The 18,691-nt window shown below is 48.7% G+C and overlaps 1 protein-coding gene across 1 annotated transcript in view; it reads right to left on the reverse strand.

Moving 5' to 3' along the window:
- Nucleotides 1–496: 496 nt before the first annotated feature.
- CD81 (CD81 molecule) overlaps nucleotides 497–18,691 on the reverse strand; it is a 31,021-nt gene continuing 12,826 nt past the window's right edge. The window contains exons 3-8 of the mRNA XM_048066636.2: nucleotides 10,722–10,819; nucleotides 7,979–8,053; nucleotides 5,305–5,412; nucleotides 4,281–4,376; nucleotides 3,844–3,933; nucleotides 497–3,566 (exon numbers count right to left, since the gene is read on the reverse strand). Of these exons, the coding sequence (XP_047922593.1) occupies nucleotides 3,504–3,566; nucleotides 3,844–3,933; nucleotides 4,281–4,376; nucleotides 5,305–5,412; nucleotides 7,979–8,053; nucleotides 10,722–10,819 (530 nt within the window). The 3' untranslated portion in view covers nucleotides 497–3,503. The remainder of the gene's footprint in view (nucleotides 3,567–3,843; nucleotides 3,934–4,280; nucleotides 4,377–5,304; nucleotides 5,413–7,978; nucleotides 8,054–10,721; nucleotides 10,820–18,691) is intronic.

Here is an 18,691-nt window from a genome sequence, read left to right on the forward strand (position 1 = left end):
GGCGGGTGTGGGATCACAGCACTCGGCCTCCTCCCTCGCTCTCAGCAGGGCTCTCTCCTGATGGTGCGGAGGGGCAGGCGGCAGCAGCATCGGTGGCCTTACCAGACCAGCCACAAAAACAGCCCAGACCCTGGCTGGATGGCAGCTGAGGGCATTTTGGGCTATTTTCGGTCACTTTAGAAGCCCCTTGGGCATGCCCAGTACTGCCACCACAGCCTCTCCCCTGAATTTCAACACAGTCACCCCATTTTGCAATACGCATTAGCTCCCCCACAGCTGTGCCCCCCTTCCATTGAGGGGGGCACAATTGCAGCAGCCACCGCTGCTGGTAAGCAACCTCTCTGCTGTCCCTCAGCACCATTCTGGATGCGTCCCCAGCCTGCCACCCCCCCTCACCGAGGCTGGAAAAACCCATGCTGCTGAAGCCTGGTTCACAAAGCATCCTGGTGTTAAGGTTAACTGTTTGTAAAATTGCAGCATTTCATCACACTATGCACACGATGAGAAACGTTTATTAAATTGATTTTTGTTTTGTTTCTTTAAAAAAAAAAGGCAGAAAGAAGTTAAACACACTGCTTTGTGGCATGCTCCACAGTATGAAAAAATCCCAAGTATTCAGTTAAGCTGTCAGTGGCTCTGTTTGACCTTTCCATGTGGTCTTTGAACTTAGACCTGGAAAGTTCACTCTGCTTCTCCCCACCTGCCTCTCTTCTCCCTGCTCAGGCTTGCAGCCATTTTCTCAGCTGCCACTTGCTCCAGCAATATGCTTCCTTGGAGAGGGAAGGTTTGTATTTACAGCCCTCAATTCCATCTATCATCCGTTTGGGGACTGACTATGCAGTCAAAAATGGGGACCCTCAGCTGAATTCCAAAGCAAGCATTACTGTCTCCCTGCAGAACTCCTTCAGATCTCCCCAGGACATTCACAGCCCTGGCCGCTTCCCTCCTGTCCAGCTCTGGTTCCTGCATCCACAGGGACAGGAGGTGGCACAGGAGCTCTCCTCTGAAAGGAGCCAAAGAGCAAATGGCAGCCAGCGTGGCACATGGTCTGAGCAAACACTCTGCTCTTCCTCCCACAGCCCCAGCTCCCTCTCCAAGCACCACTTTTCTCCCAGTTGATCCTGCACAGGACAATGCAGACCCCCAAACCTACAACATTCAAGGACGTGCCTGATCTGCACTGAGTCCTCTGCAGGGAAGACCCAGTCAGTCTTCAAACAGAGCTTCAGCTACTTACGCAGCATCAACTGAATACTGAACAATATCAAAAATACGGTATAAGGAAAGAAAACAGAATTGAAATGCTTAATGGCATATTTATACACATTTATCAACAGTCAACAAAAAAGGCGGCAAGTTACACATCCATTCTGTATGCTAACAATCCTGATGCATATATATGTAAACACACATGCTTGGTTGATGCATATACATATAGCCACATAACAGAGTAGATGACCTGAAGGAGCTATGCTGAGGAGCAGGGGAAGGGATTACCTATTGCCAAACCAAGTCTCATTCTCCATGTGCACAAAGTGGACATTCAGGGCAGTGTTGCTTTTAAGGCTGTTTCTAAGGCTGAATTTTTTCTCCAACCCACTCAAACCAAAGATGTGTTGAAGCACTTCCTCCTCTTACCTAGCACAATTTCATATATATACCCCTATATAGACTTTTTAGAAGGCCCTATATACTAAAAGGTAGGGACAGAAAAGGGCTGAGTGGAAGGGGAGAAAAGCCTCTGCACAGATCGGCTCGCCTCAGTGCAGTAATCTCCTGTCCCCTTTTGGCAGAGGCCATGGCACCCACATGCCATGGACAAGGTGCTAGTTCATAATAGTCCCGGGTCTCTCTCCCTGTCCGAGTTGGAGCTCTTAATTGCAACTTGAAGGTGAGGGGGAAAGTGAAATGCTTTAAGAAACGGAAATATTCCTGAAGTGAGGAAGGTGATCGCAGGTTTTAACTCCTCCCCTCCCCTGCTTCAACATGGCAAAGAGCTGAGAGATGCTAGCATTTCCAGCTCAAGTACCCCTCCGGCTAAGGAAAAGGCTTTGCTTAAAAATATATATCTATAGAACTATACACATAGATCATCTTTTTAGAGACACTCTGATTTTTATTACATAGATCCTGGGTCACTCTTCCCTTCTTATGTACACAGTAACAGAGTGGCATACAACAGAGGCCACGTACACATAATTGGCAATCGAAGCTTACCAGGGCACAAAAAAGCGTTTCAACTGGTACAATCTTAAATCCTGAATGCCCTTGCTTTGATAAGCTCATCTCCTGCTGTTATTGTCACTGGAAATGGAAAGTCTTAAGAAATAAGCAATTTTTTTTTTCAAAATCAAGTTATGAAATTTTCCCAGCAATGTTACAGTGTGTGATGATATGCTTTAAGCAGGGAAAATTTCACTGAATAGAAGAGTGATGTAAAGATGAAATTTAAACATGTATGTATACAGCTGGAAATCCCCCAAAGTCATCCTGCAATATGTAAATGTAGGATTGTTAAGGTTAAGGACTTTTCTTCCATTTTTTTTTCTTTTTTTTTTTTTTCCCCCTAATATCATTTGTATCTAGGCATCAGCTTAACAGTGGGAACTTTGTACAACACTAGTCTCTCCCAAAATATTATGTCTATAAAGAAACATTTAACAAGGTTAAAAAAAAAAGTGACTTTGTTTTCAGGTGATTATATTTGAAAAATTGTGACTAAAATTCACCCCCAGCAACTGACCCTTAATGTTATGAATAGGTGGAAATGAGCCAATTTATAAAGTTATAACCCCCAGGGGAAAAAAAAAAGCGCAAAAAATCTGCACTCTTCAGAGAATGCAAAAATTGTGACTTCTGTTAAGAGTTTATTTAGTATTGCAAACAGGTCCGATAGGAGCAATCCACCTCTATCTCCCCTGGGAAACATCACACCAAGACAACTGGGGCTGCTTCCTCTCCTCTCTCCCAGGCTTGGAAAAGCCAGGGAATCAGGGTGATGGTGGGAAAAGAGAACAAATGAACAAAAAATGCTAAATCCTGCTTCGTCATCAAATTTTATATATGTATATACATATATATATATGTATATTAAAAAAAAAAAAACAGTCCGTGCTGAAAAAGAGTAAAAACCAAGGCAAAGATTTCTGAGAACAGGCTGCAGCCTTCCCCTCTGTACATCTTCCACCAACGATATTTCTGATTTTTTTGGGGTGGGGAAAGGGGAGGAAGGACTAGATCTCCTGCTACAGCAGCTTTCCCTATCACACAAAACTGATGTGTAACTAACTCAGCCACAAGGATATGGGAAAGTTTTATTTATTAAAAAACAAAAAGTACTTCAAAAGAAAAATGATAAGTACTGTATGGTAATATTGGAAGTATTTATATACATAGGTTTCTTTGTCTTTTGTTGAAATGTCTCCTGGTCACTTGGTGGCACTTGGGGTCCCCTCCAGCGCCGTCTGCCCTGCTCCCCCCTTCCCCTCACCGTCTCTCAAGTCTCAGTAGACAGAGCTGTTCCTTATGCCGCAGCACAGTACCATGCTCAGGATCATTTCGAAGATCTGTCAGGAGACAGAAGGCCACTGGTGACGTGCTGACCTGTAAAACGTGGGAGCTCCCCCCTCCTTCACGTTAGGGATTAGGACAACCTCACGGCCTCCGCTCTTCCCCCAGCCTCCTCTCCACCTAAACACTCTCATGCCGGAAATAAAAGCAGAGATGATACATCTTTGCTGCTGACTTTTTTTTTTTTTTTTCCAGGGATCAGGCCATTTTGATATCAGATCACCAATACCACTGAGTCCTGGATAGCCAATTCCTTCCTGCTGCAACGCTTACCATGATCACGGCGACCACGATGGCAGCAATACCGATCAGGTACAGCTTTCCAGAGAAGAGCTCGTCAATCTTTTTGTGGCAGCTCAAGTTCTGAAGCAGAGAAACACCGTGGTCACAGACCTGCTTTCCTCCCACACCCCCCGGGGCATCCAAAAAGGCAGGTCCAAGGTTCCTGCTTTCCCCCAGGTCCCACTCATGCTTCCAGGCTCATGCCAGGCCTTGGCTCTAGGACTTCCCACGGAACATCAGCCCTCTGTAAGCCCCTCAAGCAGAAACAGCAAGGGGAGCATTGACAGGAACCTCCAACAGCCCTCTACACAATCCCCAGATAAATGAAATCTCTACCCGGTATCCAAATCCTGAATAAATCCCCAAAGTTCCCTGGCAGCCAAGCTCCCTTGCAGGAGATGTGCCAGGGGAAGAGCAGCCAAGCCTACCTGAACAAAGACTTTCTGTATGGCCTTTGGGCAGAGGTCCTCTCTCCACAGTGCAGGGAGAGTTCCTATTGCATTATCAGGACCACAGCAATCCAGCTACAAAGAGGAAAGAAAAACCACAAACCAACAGGTTAGCAGACAGCACACGCTCTCTTGCAATGCTCTCCCTGCCATTAAACACCTCCAAAAGCCACTTAAAACTTAAGAGGCACCTTGGATGGGGAAAAAGAAGGGGAGGGGGAAGAAACAACTTTCCAATTTCATTTTTTTCTTTACATGCAATGCAGCTGCTTCCTGCACTGATCCCAGACACATCAGGTATGGTATCCTGGAGGAGAATGAACACGAGTCCCTCCAGAGGTTTGCCTCCTGCTGAGCAGAGGAGGTCTCAAATTATTCCTCAGAGCAGCATTTGTCTTCCACTGAGTTTTACTTAATCTGGAGTGCTGAGGTGGATCAAAAACAACTTCATTAAAGCTCAGCACAGACTTCCTAGCACAGTGCTAAGGACAAAATATTTAAGAGGGTGGAACTCTCTTACCTGACCCCTAAGAAGAGCTACCTCTAACAGGCTAAGACCTAAATGAAGCATTATATGCTTTAGACCCTGATTTTCCTATTCGTTTTCCTGACCCCGCTTCCTTCTCCTTCCTCCCATGTTCTCATTTCCTCTGGCTGCAAGAAATTCCTATGCCAAGGAGAATTTTTGCACAGAGCTCAGAAGGCAGGCAGCAAAAACCCAGCACCCAGTTCACTCCTAAGAATTACAAATTCAGTGCTGTCTTCACTTCCCGCCCCAGGACAACTTAATTCCTCTTCCTCTCTGGGGAGGAGCATCTGAAGCACAGTGGCAGCCGCTCCTTGCCACTCACCCCGACAAACCCCATACAGAAGTTAACACCCCAACAAACCCCATGCAGAAGTTAACTGCATGCAATTCGAGGCACTGCAGACCCCGTTCACCAGCTTGGGCTGCCCACGTATGGCCTAACCTGAGCATGCAGCAAGACCTCCGACATCTTACCGTTTCGTGAAAGGTCTTCACTACGGCCTTCCCGTTGCTCGCGTCCGAATCTGCCATGAGCGCCTGCTGGAACGCTTGGTCGTAGAACTGCTTCACATCTTTGGCTATCTAGGAAAGACCGCGAAAAGTCCCTTTCAGCCAGAGGAGCATAAGGAAACCCATACAGTGGATGTGCCTGAACAGGGCAGGTTCCCTCAAATGGCACTCGCAGGTGGACAAGAAGTTTTTAACAGGTTCAGACCCTGCTAATTCACCCAGGTGAGCGGAGAAAGGCTTGTCTTTCACAGGGCTCAACTCCCTCCAGCCACAGCATGCTACAAAAAGCAAACATTAAGAATCTCATTCACCAGTCAGCAGGTTCCACCCAATGTTGTTTCACTGCTCTGCGATCTCTCTGTAGCAGGCAAAGACAGCCAAACCACGGAGGTTGAACCATGAGATCTGAGATAGTCTTCAAACTGTGTGGATTGTTAGCACTGCCAGGAACTCAGAAACGGCTTGTTCTTAACTACCATAGGCATGGAAACCAAGCAAGCAAAGGGTGGATATCAGTAGATACGGGCACCTCAACCTGTCTGGCTTAGAGGGGGTAGGAAGAAACTGGGAGAGATTACACACTGAAGCCTAGTTACATGGCTCATTTGCATCTGGAGGTTTTGATGCTTTTGGATGGGTGGCAAAGTCCTGCTGGGTCCCTACATAGAGCAGGACACCCCCATCCTGTAAATGCTTGCATGAGAAGCCACATCCATACCCCAGCTCTGCCACCTGGCCTGGTAGACCACAGACACCCATGGGGAATCGAGACTCCACAATACCAAAAACAAACAAACAAACAAACAAGCAAACAAAAAAAAAACACCACCAACAACAAAAAAACAACACCCAACCAACCAACAAAACCAACCAAACAAGAAAACCCCAAACCCCTGATTTTCAGAGAAGCTGACCTTGTGGCTTCTCCTCTAACACTTTCCAATAATTTCGGAGGGAGATGAAAGGAGGACATGTGAAAGAAGCAAAGGAAAAATATGAAAAAGTATGAAATGGAAAACGCTTTCCAGAACATCTGCTCTTGGCAGCACACGCTGGATTAGCACACGAAAAAGGAGACTGCAGCAAAAAGGAGTGTGATTTCAAATCAATTATCCCAGCATTTCTCCATGCTCAAAAAAGTTTGCTTTGGAGGGCAATACCCTGTGATCAAACCCATTTGATTCTGGTAAAGGGAAAAAAAAAAAACAAAAACAAAAACAAAAGTACTTCTCGCCTTTCACTCTGTAGCTAAAGCAGCTCTGACAAGGCGGGATCAGGGAAAGAATGCCTGCCATTTTGTGTAACAAAATCCTTTGCCTGCTCCATTGGGAGATGACCGTCCCCCCAGACTATTGGCCAGGGCTGTAAACCCGAGGGGGCTTCCCACCTTATCCACTGGGTGTCCCCGAGAGTGACGTTGTGTGGCTGGGAGCACCCAGCACTTCCCTCCTAGCCCCTGGTGCTCATAAGCTGCCCTCAGCCACGCTGGGGGAGCAGCAAGCTGCTTGCCTTGCTAGCAGTGATGTCCAAACAGCCCATTCATCGCGGCTGAAAAGGCAGAGGGGGCCAACTGACTACTACCATTCATTTCAAAATGCAAAATTAATTTTAGGTGGCTGAGGTCATTCCTTTCACACTGGCAAATCCTACACTTCTCCGCTTTATGCTCTGATATCCAGGTGCCTTCTCCCTGGCATGGAGAGGAACAACCACAGGCTCCCTCCTTACCCAGCCTTCGTTTTTCTGCATCATTTCAATCGCACATCTTGGGCTCCTCAGGATTCACAAACTAACATCTGCAAAGGTTAATTAGCTCACCGAAGTTGCTAGGGAACAGCACCCTGCCTGCATAGTAATGCGGTTAGCCACGGAAGAGTTTATGCTGGTGAAGTCATGCTCTCCCATGAATCACTACAAGGGTGTTTCCATTCACAGCCGAGCTGGTCATCTGTGTCCTAAATGCAAGTGAAAGCTGAGCCGGCCACCACCTACTTCCAACAGCTGCCTTACATTTCTTTGTAAACACATTTGCTGCTCCACCACCGAGCCTAACGTAGCTGTGAGCAGAAGTAACTCCCCTTCTTTCCCCAAGCCTGCACTGACCAAGTGGTGGACGCCCAGCCCTCTGCTTGCTGCAGGATGGCCCCGGTTCCCACACACAGACAGCTTGGTGTTTTTGGACGAAATCTTGCACATGTGAGAGCGAACGTAGGGAAGGCAGCGGGAAGAGAGGTGCAAAGCTGCTGGTTTCAGCCTGGGTACTCGGTGACACCTCCTTCTCACACGGCCAGGTCTGTGCTTTGCTCCTTGGCATCTCGGGTGTGCAGGTAGCTTTTCCTCCTCAACTTCACACACGAATCCACTCCTGCTGCGGCTGGCAGCAAGGAGGAGACCCGAGCCAGATGGGGTTATTTTTATCCCAGACATCGTACCACATACAGCATGGGGCAGCCATTCCCATCAAGTGCTCCCATTTAAAGGTTAGCAGCCGAGCCAAGAGGAGTTAAGTGACCTGCCCAGGTCACGCAGCAAATCCCAGCTCCCGGGACTCAGTCTGGGACTGTAAGAGCAGAGGGATCCCAGTGCACTCCCGCCCCAGCTTCCCAGCCTCACACCACAGGTTTTAGGGTCGTCTTACTTGGTCTTTGTTGACAAATCCCCAAATTCCAGCCGCAACTTCGCAGGCGAACAGGATCACCAGGCAAGTGAAGAACTGTGGAGACAAATCAGGAGAGGGATGCTTAGTACACTTGACTACAGGAAAAAGAAGTGATAAGGTAGGTAGGGGTGCAGAGCAGCACTTCTGATGGGGGAGACCAGAGCAAGGTCTCTCATACGCACACGTTGCCCAAGCACATTTTCCTACAACTCATCAGATGCCACCCTGTGCCCAAACTTTCTACCGGTACAGCCAAGAAGGGACAATCAGAGTCCTCTCCCACACAGGGACCCGCAGGCATGAGGATACCCTGCACACCACAAGACAAATTGCCCCTCCTGACGTGGCTGCAGGAACATCCAGCCCAGCTTCCTGCTCTGCCACAGATGCTTCCAGGACAAGGAGTTGCCAGCACAGGGTTAAAAGCACATTTCGGCTGCTGAGGAGCTGCAGGGTATGATTTATGGCCAGCTCTCTTGGCATTCTCAGCCCTGCAAGGCTACTGCAGATTTTTGCATAAATACTAGCAGTGATGTTTTCCCACAGCCTCACCCTGTTAGCGCAACCCCAACACTCCTCCTCCTCCCCGCCACCACCCCAAGCCTTCCTCCATCCTTCTGTTCATATCCCAGTAATGTGATGGGAGGTCCAATAGACTGGACATGGGATGCTGTAGAGCCCATACATCATAGCCAAGTGGGAAGGCATGGGCAGGTATGCTCCACACGTTACCTCTGCAACCACATCATGCTCAGTGGCTTCTTCCTAAGAAAAGCCCCATGGAAATAAACACGTAAAAGAGGTGAATGTAGCCAGGAGAGGACATAAGATCACAGTATGGGGTGGGAATCAGCCCCAGATTCTGGGCAGTGTCTGTTTAAGGCACATTCAGGACCTTTTCTTCCACAGCAGAGCAAACAGGAGTTTCCAGAACAATGCTACAAGCTGGCCTTACTCTCATGAAGAGCAAAGGGATATCAGCACAATGGGAACAGGACCCCTGACCTGCCTGCAGGAAAGGACTTCAAACATCTTTGTCCTAGAACAACCAACTCCTATTTAAATACTTATCTGTCCCTGGTTTCCCAGGAACTCGCGTGGGAGACTGGGACCCACATCACCCTAAACCATAAGCATGAGGCCACTGTAATACTCTGGTTAAGCACTAGGGCTCACTCTTGCAGTGGTTACCCTCTAGTGAAGTTTGGCTTGTTCGCCCCAGATTTGGAGATCCATCTTTCTGCAAGTATGCTTCTGCGAGCTGGATGTAAAATGTTGAAGATGCAGCTTTACACCATGGAAACACAGAGCTGTTCTTGGGCAGGTGCGTGGAGGTGGTCCCGGTCACTCCTGGGGAGCACCCTAAGGATGCTGCCTGGAAATGTCCTTGGAGCCTGGAGGGAGCCTCGGTCAGCAGAAAGTGTCATCAGGAGGCACCTCCAGCCTCCCCTTGGCAAGCCAAGGTGTGAGCAAAGATGGGCAGCATGCAGCAGCTAGAGCTGCTAACTGCAGCTGAAGCAGCCGGTTCCCCTGCCGAGCTGCAGGTACCTCGTGCCATCTGCCCTCCTAATCCTCTTTCCAACTTCAAGAGGGAGCGAGGGGTAATTCAGGGTCTGTAATAGCTCATGCTAACAAAAAAAAAACCAACAAAACCAACAACAAAAATGACAATCCAAAGCTGTCAGACCTTGCTACAACTATCACTGTTGGATTTGCGCACAGACTCCTCCTATTCCCGGCAGCAATGGTAACGCCTGCAAACTCTTGCCACAGCTCTCACCCAATGATATTCCAAAGCGCTTTATTAAAGCTGACGAGAGCCCCCCTCCTTCTTGCCAATGTGGAAAAAGAAGGAACCAGAGGTGAAGCAATCTGCAGAGCAAGAAGCTCCAGTTCCCTCCGTCCCAAATGAGTCCACACCCACAGGTCACTGGACCACAATCTTCCAGTTCAACAAAGCCAAGTGCTGGAAAGTCCCTCCAAATTTTATATATTTTTTTAATCCCTTTGATTTATTTATTTTTTGGTGCTATTTCTTGCCTTCTCAAGCACAACGTGCCAAAAACTCTGACATGCCTCAATAACAGTCCAAGAGCAGATATGTACGTGCCAGCACTCTCCTCTTCTGCATATAACTCTGCTACGGGAGGAGGAGAGGAAAAAATCAAAATAAATTTAAAAAAATAAATAAATCACTGAAAGCCCTAAAACAGGGTTGTCCCAGGGCCTGCAGAATGGGGATACCCACGTGGTGGCTCGTGAATGTGGCCACTTCCAGCCAGCTTCTCCCTGAGGCTGGCAGAGCCTGGTGATGGTGACGGAGCCTGGCATCTGGTTTAAACCCGAACCACGTGCGAGAACTTACTAAAAATAACTGGGTCTCCCTCACCCCCAAGGCCAAGGCTTTTGGTGTAGCTGCAGCTTGTGCAATTAAGCTCATCCTGTGCCAGGAATCCCAAGCTGCTGCCTGCCATCAAGGATGCCTGTAGCGCTTCAGTAATGGTTTTCCCAAGATTTACCTCAACACCCTCACTAAGATATTGTGGAAAATCTCTGCTGTTTCCTAGCCCTAACAGGTAAAAATATTAGATGACTCCATACAAGTGTTGAACTCCCCACGGACTGCCTTGAAACCAAGACCAAAATGGGAAGCTGTAGGGGATGTTGGGTAAGAAAAAGGTGGTTCAGTGGCCATGTGCCCTCACAGTGCTAAGCCCCTTACCGTTCCCAGAAGGCACTGAGACTCCTGGATAGCGCCGTAGCATCCCAGGAAGCCCACGAACATCATGACAGCACCAACCGCAATCAGTATGTAGATTCCTGCAAGGGAGAACAAGAGGCAGACGTTACTGCAGAGCCTCCTAAAGAAGCACCCCATCACTGGGCCAGGCATGCTGGCTCCATAGCTAATTACAGGTATGCATAATTAAGTCCTGAGAGTAGCAGAGGTAGCTGCGGATGTGGCAGCAGCAGAAAAGGCCACCGCGTCTCACCCTGCTTTCTGCTCTGCTACTCTTCTGCTGACGCTGGTGTCCCCAGGTGTGAACCAAGATGGGCTGGTGGAAGTGGTCCACAACTACCTGAGTTCAGACCCTATTTCAGGCCACTGTTATTGTTCCTCCCATTAAAATAAACATTATCACCATCAGTAAGCTCATTTGGGGTGAATTTGCCCACAGGTGTTCCCTCTGCACTAGCCAAGACCTCATGGCTGGTCTGGGCGCCAACGCAAATCACACAACTTACACCAGTCAAACCTCAAAGCACTTGAAGGTAGCAATACTGAAACTTGAAAAAGCAGCCACCCCCAAAATCACAGGAAACACACAGAGCTCGATCAATGATAGGAAGAGGGTGTAGCAAGGAAGACAAAGGCTTTACAGTGTCCTGAAAGCTGCATTATTGGAGTTCCCATGGCATCCTATTTTAAATATTTAAGCAGAGGAGATAAAAAATGATTAGTTAACGTATCTTTTTAAACAAACAATAAGGCATATGGCTTGTTTAGATTAAACATCAGACAAATATTTATCCTGCTAACTTTTCAGAGACGGACAAGCCACAAAACCAAGGGAAAAGCGCTGCTTAAGCATCCCAGTTAATATAATCTAGACTTTGTTTGTCAAAGGTTCTTCCACAGAGATTTTTTTTATTTCAACTTATTAAATTTGCACCGTCAGCTTGCTCCCCGACTAACTCAAGGTTTGGAAACCAGGCAGGGAGAGCTCAGAAAACGGAGGAACGAAAGTCCATTTTCACTCAGGAACCAAGCGCTTAGCCCAGGTACACAGCCACAACGCTTTCCCTCCCAAGCCATGCAATGCTACCAGTTCGGTTACACTGTCTCCTTTTCCAAAAAACACAGCTTTCTCCTCATGTATCTTGTATGTTTAGTGTATTTTTAGTTAACTAACATTCTCAAGTATTGTGGGTCTACTATTTTGTAAGCGAATTCCACTTTCTGTTCCAAAGCAACTTGATGTGTGCAAAAAATAATCAAAGAAATAATTCAACATCAGGCAAGATCGCAGTCATTTTTAACCCAAAGTGAGAAAAAAATCAAAATCTGAATAAGAAGATATTTTATATTTATGCTTATAAATATATAAGCATCTCAAAGCTAACAGCAATACAGCAAATCTTCCCAGTGCTTGGGAGAGACATCCCTTCAACGAAGTGTTTTATTTTGCTAGGAGTCTAAACATGTTTATAGTTATTAATCAGTCGGTCAGCCCTTAGGATCAGAACTAAAGTACAAACAAGATCAAAACTGCTTTTTATGTGCCCATCGTGCCCAAGGTTTTTCTTATCTTTGTAGCTTTTAAGCAATCATCTGATAATTTATGTGTAAAGTCTAACGGGCATGCATGACACAACCGAGTTCTGTGAGAGCAGAGCTAAGCCAAGATAAACCTTCCTCTAAAAACCCGATACACGATAATAACCCCAGCATATTTAACCCCCCCTTAACGGATATTGCAAGCTCAGGAAGGGTCAACTTCGTCTCCCGAGCCTTCCCTTTTTAAAACAAAAGCCACCCCACTTGGCAAGGGAAACGCCACTAGCACAGCTTGACTGCTGGGACCCTCCTGTCCCCAGGCGAGGGGACAGCGCTTCTCACCCGCCCGGCACTCGCACAATGCCCCCGGCTATATTTAGTGGGAGGCAGGAGGGAGGAAGCCAGATGCAAGGGAAGCGCGGCACAATGGGGCGAGCTGACCCAGCAGGATGTCCCTCTTCACAAAACCTGACGGTGCTCGCTGCCGGTGACACCGACATCCTCACAGCAAGCTGCTGCATACTGCAAGCGAAAGGGGAAAAAGGCATGAGTGGCACCTCCTGGTGCCTATCAAGGGGTCTTCGGTGGCACCTGGCATCAACAAAACACAGCCAACAGGCAGGGGGCCTTGCCTGAAGGTCACCAAGCAGGGACAGGACAACAGCTCCTTGCTTGAAGGTGTGAGGAGAGGGAAAAACGAGCAAGAGAAACCCCTGGGGAGTTTTTTTTGAAAGGCCAGGCCAGCAGCTAAAGCTGCGGGGACCTGCCTGAGGTGGAACAAAGCGGTTTTCTCCCAAGGGCCGGAGATGCCAAGGTGTGTGACGGTGGCCACGAAGGGACTGGCTGCAGCAGGCAGGCAGACAGGCAGCGGGCTGGGGGAAAAGGGGGCCCTGCAGGGGCTGCGGGTGATGGGAAGGCATTAATGCATCCTGGAAAGTGAAGGCCGGCTGCTGGACGCCTGCCAAGCACCAGAGAGCCTGATGGAGGTTTTCGGAAGCAACAAAACTGCTGTTTCGAGAAGAATGATGTGTGATCAGTGGTCTCTCAGAAAGAAAAAAAAAAGTCGGCTTACTATCACTGCAATATGCTACTGCCCTCACACCTTCAACTTGTGCCAGCGATGCTGAGGCTTTAGGTTTCCAACCCAAACAGCATCAACTTTTTCCATCTTACAGCCCTGGGTGGCTCCATGGAAGAGTCTTCTTCACAAGTCTCTGGCAAAATCAATTTTGCTCATTCCTGAGTGCAGCAGCTTCTGACTTCTCCTCCCATGAGGTCAGCACAGAGCAGACAAAGCTGGGCCGAGGGCAAGGGGACAAGTCACCTCAGCCACCACTGGTGCTGCCCACCCTGGCTTCAGACAGATGCAGCACAGCTGGAACCTGAAATGCTGCAGAGAACCCAACGGCCAGTGCACACCCATGGGCGTAAGAGACACCCACCAGCTCCTTCCAGTGCTTCATTTAAAGGTCATGATGGACAACTACCACACCACCAGCCCCATGTCCCACACTCTGCTTCCTGACCAGCACTCAGAGCATGTGTCTGGTTTTTGGGATGAAAGCCAGCTTCAGTGTGGGGCACAAACAAATGGCCCTTATGGTGTCCCCTTTTCTCACTGACAAACAGATCCTATGAGGAGGCAATACAGTGGGACTCAGCTCCAGGGCTTATTCAAAACCAAGCACAAAATACACAAACGATACGGTGTTGCACAATGAACATTTCCATGCTGCATATGAAAAAAAAAAAAACAACAACAACAAATACGACCAAAACACCCAACCACATGCTTTGGGTCGCGAGTGTTTTCCCACACCCGTCCCTTCCCTCGACGGACAGGGGCTGGTGGCCCATCTCTCCCTCCAGCCTGGATGGAGGGAGTCACCAGGCAGCGGACCACTATCTGACAGAAAGCCCGGAATGACCAAGCCCTTTCCCAGAAAGCAGCCTGACACATCCTCGCTTTCATTCCTGGCAGCCTGTGGTGATGATGGACAGCGCGGTTTGGGTGTCTGTGAGCAAGACAGTTGTCATGCCCACCCTGAATGGGGCATTGTCCTCTGTAATGTCAGGCCAGACTTCCCCAGCCCGAGCCTCCTCACTGCTGCAGTGTCAGAGACCGGATTAACTCCTGCGAGCCTGTCCTGGATGGAAATGTTTAATGCCTCGGTCAGAAGCAGCGCCCTGTGCCTCTGCTGGCACAACTGTGCCTGAGCAAACCTCCATCTGCCTTTCGCATCTTTCTTGTGCATTTGCATGGCAGCTTCCGCAGGGTTTTTAAAACAAGAAAGGCTGTTTATCATAAACAAAGGATAAAAGCAGAGAGGTATAAAATACAAAACGCCTGCAGCAATCCCGTCCCCTCTGAGCGAAGCACGATACACCCTGGGAACTCCAGAGAACCACTTGGAGGTGTTCATGGTCCCACCGCCCCGAGCATCCCTACAGCACCACTTGAACCCCAAGGCACTGCTCTCAGCAGGAAGCTGCCACACACAAACCAGGGCTCTGAGTCCCCCGTTATCTCCCTGTGAGAGGAAAACTGGAAAGCTTCAGGAAATGGGGCCACCCAGACTCGGTTTCACCTTGGCACCACCAAGAGATTCAGGGTCCCATCTTATTCAAAGCAGCAGCACCACAGCCATAATATGACCTCTCCACTCCAGAGCATCAGAACATAAATCACAAAAAAAGCTGCAGCAGCAGAATAAAACTCATCCAGCACATGCTGCTTTGGGTGGTGGGGACTTCCTCAAGCTTTAGCACCTGAACCTCAGACACATGGGACTGAGCCACCAAGCACTTTTCTCTGGATGGTGCTGGGTGGAGAAAAAAGCAATTAAGAGGCCAGCTTAGGTCCCATCTTGTGGAGATGATGCCTCCAGGCCAGGTAGAAAGCAGGATGCTCAGTGCTGGGAGCAGGGATGGGATAGAAAAAGGCAGCGTTAAAGTCACTGCTTGCCCCAGCGTTAAAACCACATTGCTGGCACTCACACGGTTGTAAAACCCATGTCCTGTCCCTGCTGGGAAGGAAGAAAAATAATAGAAAAAACAGAGAAGAATTAATAATAAAAACAAATAAAAAGAGGAAGAAGCACAGCAGAATCCCTCTGAAGCGAGGAGGGTCAGCACAAGCCAGCCCTCCCCTTGCACAAGAGGCTGCGTGGCTCCAGGCAGGGGCATTCTCAAACAGCATCCTCACTCCCACCTACCCCCCCCTCCCCATTTCCCTCCTCTCTCTCGCCAGCTTTAACTCATTAAGCTAATGCAAGCCAGTCTCTTCCCCCACTGGTCACCATGGCAATGTTTCCAAAAGAAAAGCAAATAAAAAAAAAAAAACAAAAACAAAACAAAACAAACAAAAAATATCCCCAGCATCACACCATTCTTCCTGGGAAACCCTCGCGGCTCTCCGAGCCTTGCCACCCCCACTGGGGATGCACTTTGAGAAGGGGGGAAGAGAGCAGAGGCATTCCTCCTGCATGGAGCTTCAGGGCCAGGGCTCCCAAAGCCTTTGTGGGGAGGGAAAAAGAGATTTTTGCCTTCATCCTCTGACAGATCGGCTCCTGGACTCCGTGAACGCAAGGGCTTTGCGAGCCTCCCAGGGAGAAAGGGAGTGCTGCAGTGGGGCCTCGTCTGGAGATTCTGAATGTGGCACCATCATTTGGAGGTGGGAAGGAGATTCCTTCCTACCCTGCAGCACCAATTCTGGAAGAACACCATCTCCAGAGCCAAAAAGTCCTGGCTGTGACCTGCTTCCTTTCAGCCTGAGGGCAGGGAGTGGGAAGTCCCTCCACAACCAGGTGGAAAAGGGATGGCCGCATGTGGCAGCCCGTGAGGGTGGGTCTCCCGCACATTTTTGTCCAGCTGCCCGTGGAATTGGCCCAGCAGGTCCTCCCAGCCCTGGAGGCTCACCCCTGTCTCATGGTGCCAGCAGGACCAACAGCGCTTTCTTGAAAACAGGGCAAAAGAAGGGAAAAGCAAAGGGTTTGCTGGTGACAACTGGGAAGCTCCTTCCCCTCTGCTCCCTCTCCTAAGAAAAATGCTGCTGCTCCATGGCTGCTAATGCCTTCCAGATGGAGCACCACTGTCTCAAAGCATGGAAAGCTCTCCAGGGGCCGCGTGGCACACATGTGGAGACGAAAGGACGTACACGCTGCCCTTGTGAGGAAGAGTAACGCAGGAAGAAAGCGAAGGTCATGCCTTCGTTGTAAAAGCAAAGGGGAAAGAGTGGAGAAAACCCAAACCAGCGCCCACATGCGTGCACACCCATACCCTAAGTGATCCCACAGAGGTGCTACAGCCAGATTTCTTCTGCTCTGCCTACACGGAAAGCGTCAGATGGAGATTTCAGCTTCCAAACATTGGCACACATGTGCGAGCTGGCAGGAGGCCTCTGGCACTGCGATGGCCAATGGTAACAGCACCGAAGGTCCAGAGCTATCCTCTGCTGCCCCAAACTAGACTACCTCTGGACATCTGCTGGAGGATGTCCTGTGGACATCATATGAGTAAACATGTGGCAGCTTTTCACAGGAAAACTCATTTAAGCAGCTCTGGAAAGCAAGACATTATGGCTGACACAGGTCCCCATGGCAGAGCCAATGGAAGGGGACAAGGGAGGAGAATCACTACTCGTGGATCTGAAGGACTGAGGAGTTTCTGAGCTTCACCTGTCTTTGGTGCACCCCGGTGATCTAACAGGGATCCCTTCTGAGCAGGAACCAAAGCTCTTCCCTTTACAGACCCTGCTCAGGACCAACCGTGGAAACAACCGATGGCTGGAGTAACCTTAACTCTCCCACCATCACCACAGGGGACAACGCTGCCAGCCTCAGGGACTCAGTGGCATCTAAGCTTGCTCACCTAAATCCTTCTGCGCTCCTGGACAACCCCTCCTGCATTTCTGCTCTTTATTTTGGCACCCTCAGAAGCCTGAGGAGCATGAATAGGCTGCATGTTAGAGGCAACAAGGTTGCCTGTCTGAACCTAACCCAAATAGGTGATGACACAAGTTGTTTTGCAGTTGGGTAGGTCTGAACCCAAAATAACTCACTGTCACCAATTTTAAGTAAAGACTTACAAAGCCAGCAGGGAAGCAGCCCCAAGTCATAACCAATTTTAGCTTGCAGAGTAAATGATCCTCAGGAGCTGGTCCCAATGAAGGGATACGGGGAAATGTAAGTGGCTTTTTTAATAGAAACTGAATTCTGCGCTAAAAATACAGAAACAGTGTTATAATTACTGTCAGATAAATGTTATAAGCCAAATACTTAAAAGGAAGTATTGACAAAGTGTTTTGCACTAAAACTACTACCTTAAAAAGAATTCCTTCAATACTGAAGAAGTTGATCTGTCAGTGATTAAAGGAAAATCTAGAACCAGCAAACTTCAGTCTTCTTTTCTTTAGGGGATTAAATAATTAAATTGTCCTTAGCTGTAAATAGGCTTATTTCCAAGAGACAAAAAAATGCACGTACTTCTACTGGAGAAAACCAAACAACCACATACATGTTATTTTTGCAACTGCCCATTTTGCTCACTGTGCTTGGTTTCCACTTCCGAGTGCGCACGCCGGCCCAGGGCTCACACTTCCATCGGTAAACCACTGACACACTGGGCCTTGAAGAAGAGCACAAGGACCTAGAAATAGGACTCTTGGGCTCTTGTAGTCCTTCCATGAGCAGTTTAGCCCAAGGTCTGCTGTTGAGTTTAACCCCCTGCTGTAGTACGTTGGCGCCAACTTTACAAGCTGCCTAGTGTTTCTGGAGGGATGGGGATGAAGATGGGAATTCGTCTGCAACAAAAATCCCATCTCTGAAGCCCTGAAAATGGCTGCTTTTTGCCCAATTAAAATTTTGCCCAATTGAAAAGGGTAATTAAGAAAAAAAGCCACTGCTGTGGGCAGAAAGCACAGCACCCCACTGATCGCCTCGCCAATGCTGTTTGGATGATGTACTGCTCACACTGCTCAGCACGTGCCAGGATGCTCTGCACGTGCCAGGATGCTCTGCACTGCTGGCCACATCTGGAACCCATGGTTAGGAGCATCCTTGCATGCCATAGGGACAGCGGGAAACCCCAGGGAAGCTCAGATATGTGTCCTGATCCCTTCCTGCATGCTGCTGAATATGCTTCAACGCGAGCATCAGACCCCCTGAGGCCTGCACAACCCCCTGAAGGTACTTGTGAAAAGCAATGCTGTGGACGAGGATGCCCATTAAAGCTCACCAGCGGTGGGGATCACATCCTGATGACTTCAAGGGCAGACGTGCAGCTACTTGGGAGCCAGACCTGGAATTGCCACCTTAATCAGCCTGGCTGCTAGGGGAAAAGAGCCCCAAATATAAAAAAATAATTCATCGCTTTTCAACTTTCTACTGAGGCAGCGATACCCAGCAGGATGGCGG

The sequence above is a fragment of the Anser cygnoides genome, chromosome 5 (assembly GCF_040182565.1).
Source record: "Anser cygnoides isolate HZ-2024a breed goose chromosome 5, Taihu_goose_T2T_genome, whole genome shotgun sequence".
Classification (NCBI taxonomy): Eukaryota; Metazoa; Chordata; class Aves; order Anseriformes; family Anatidae; genus Anser; species Anser cygnoides.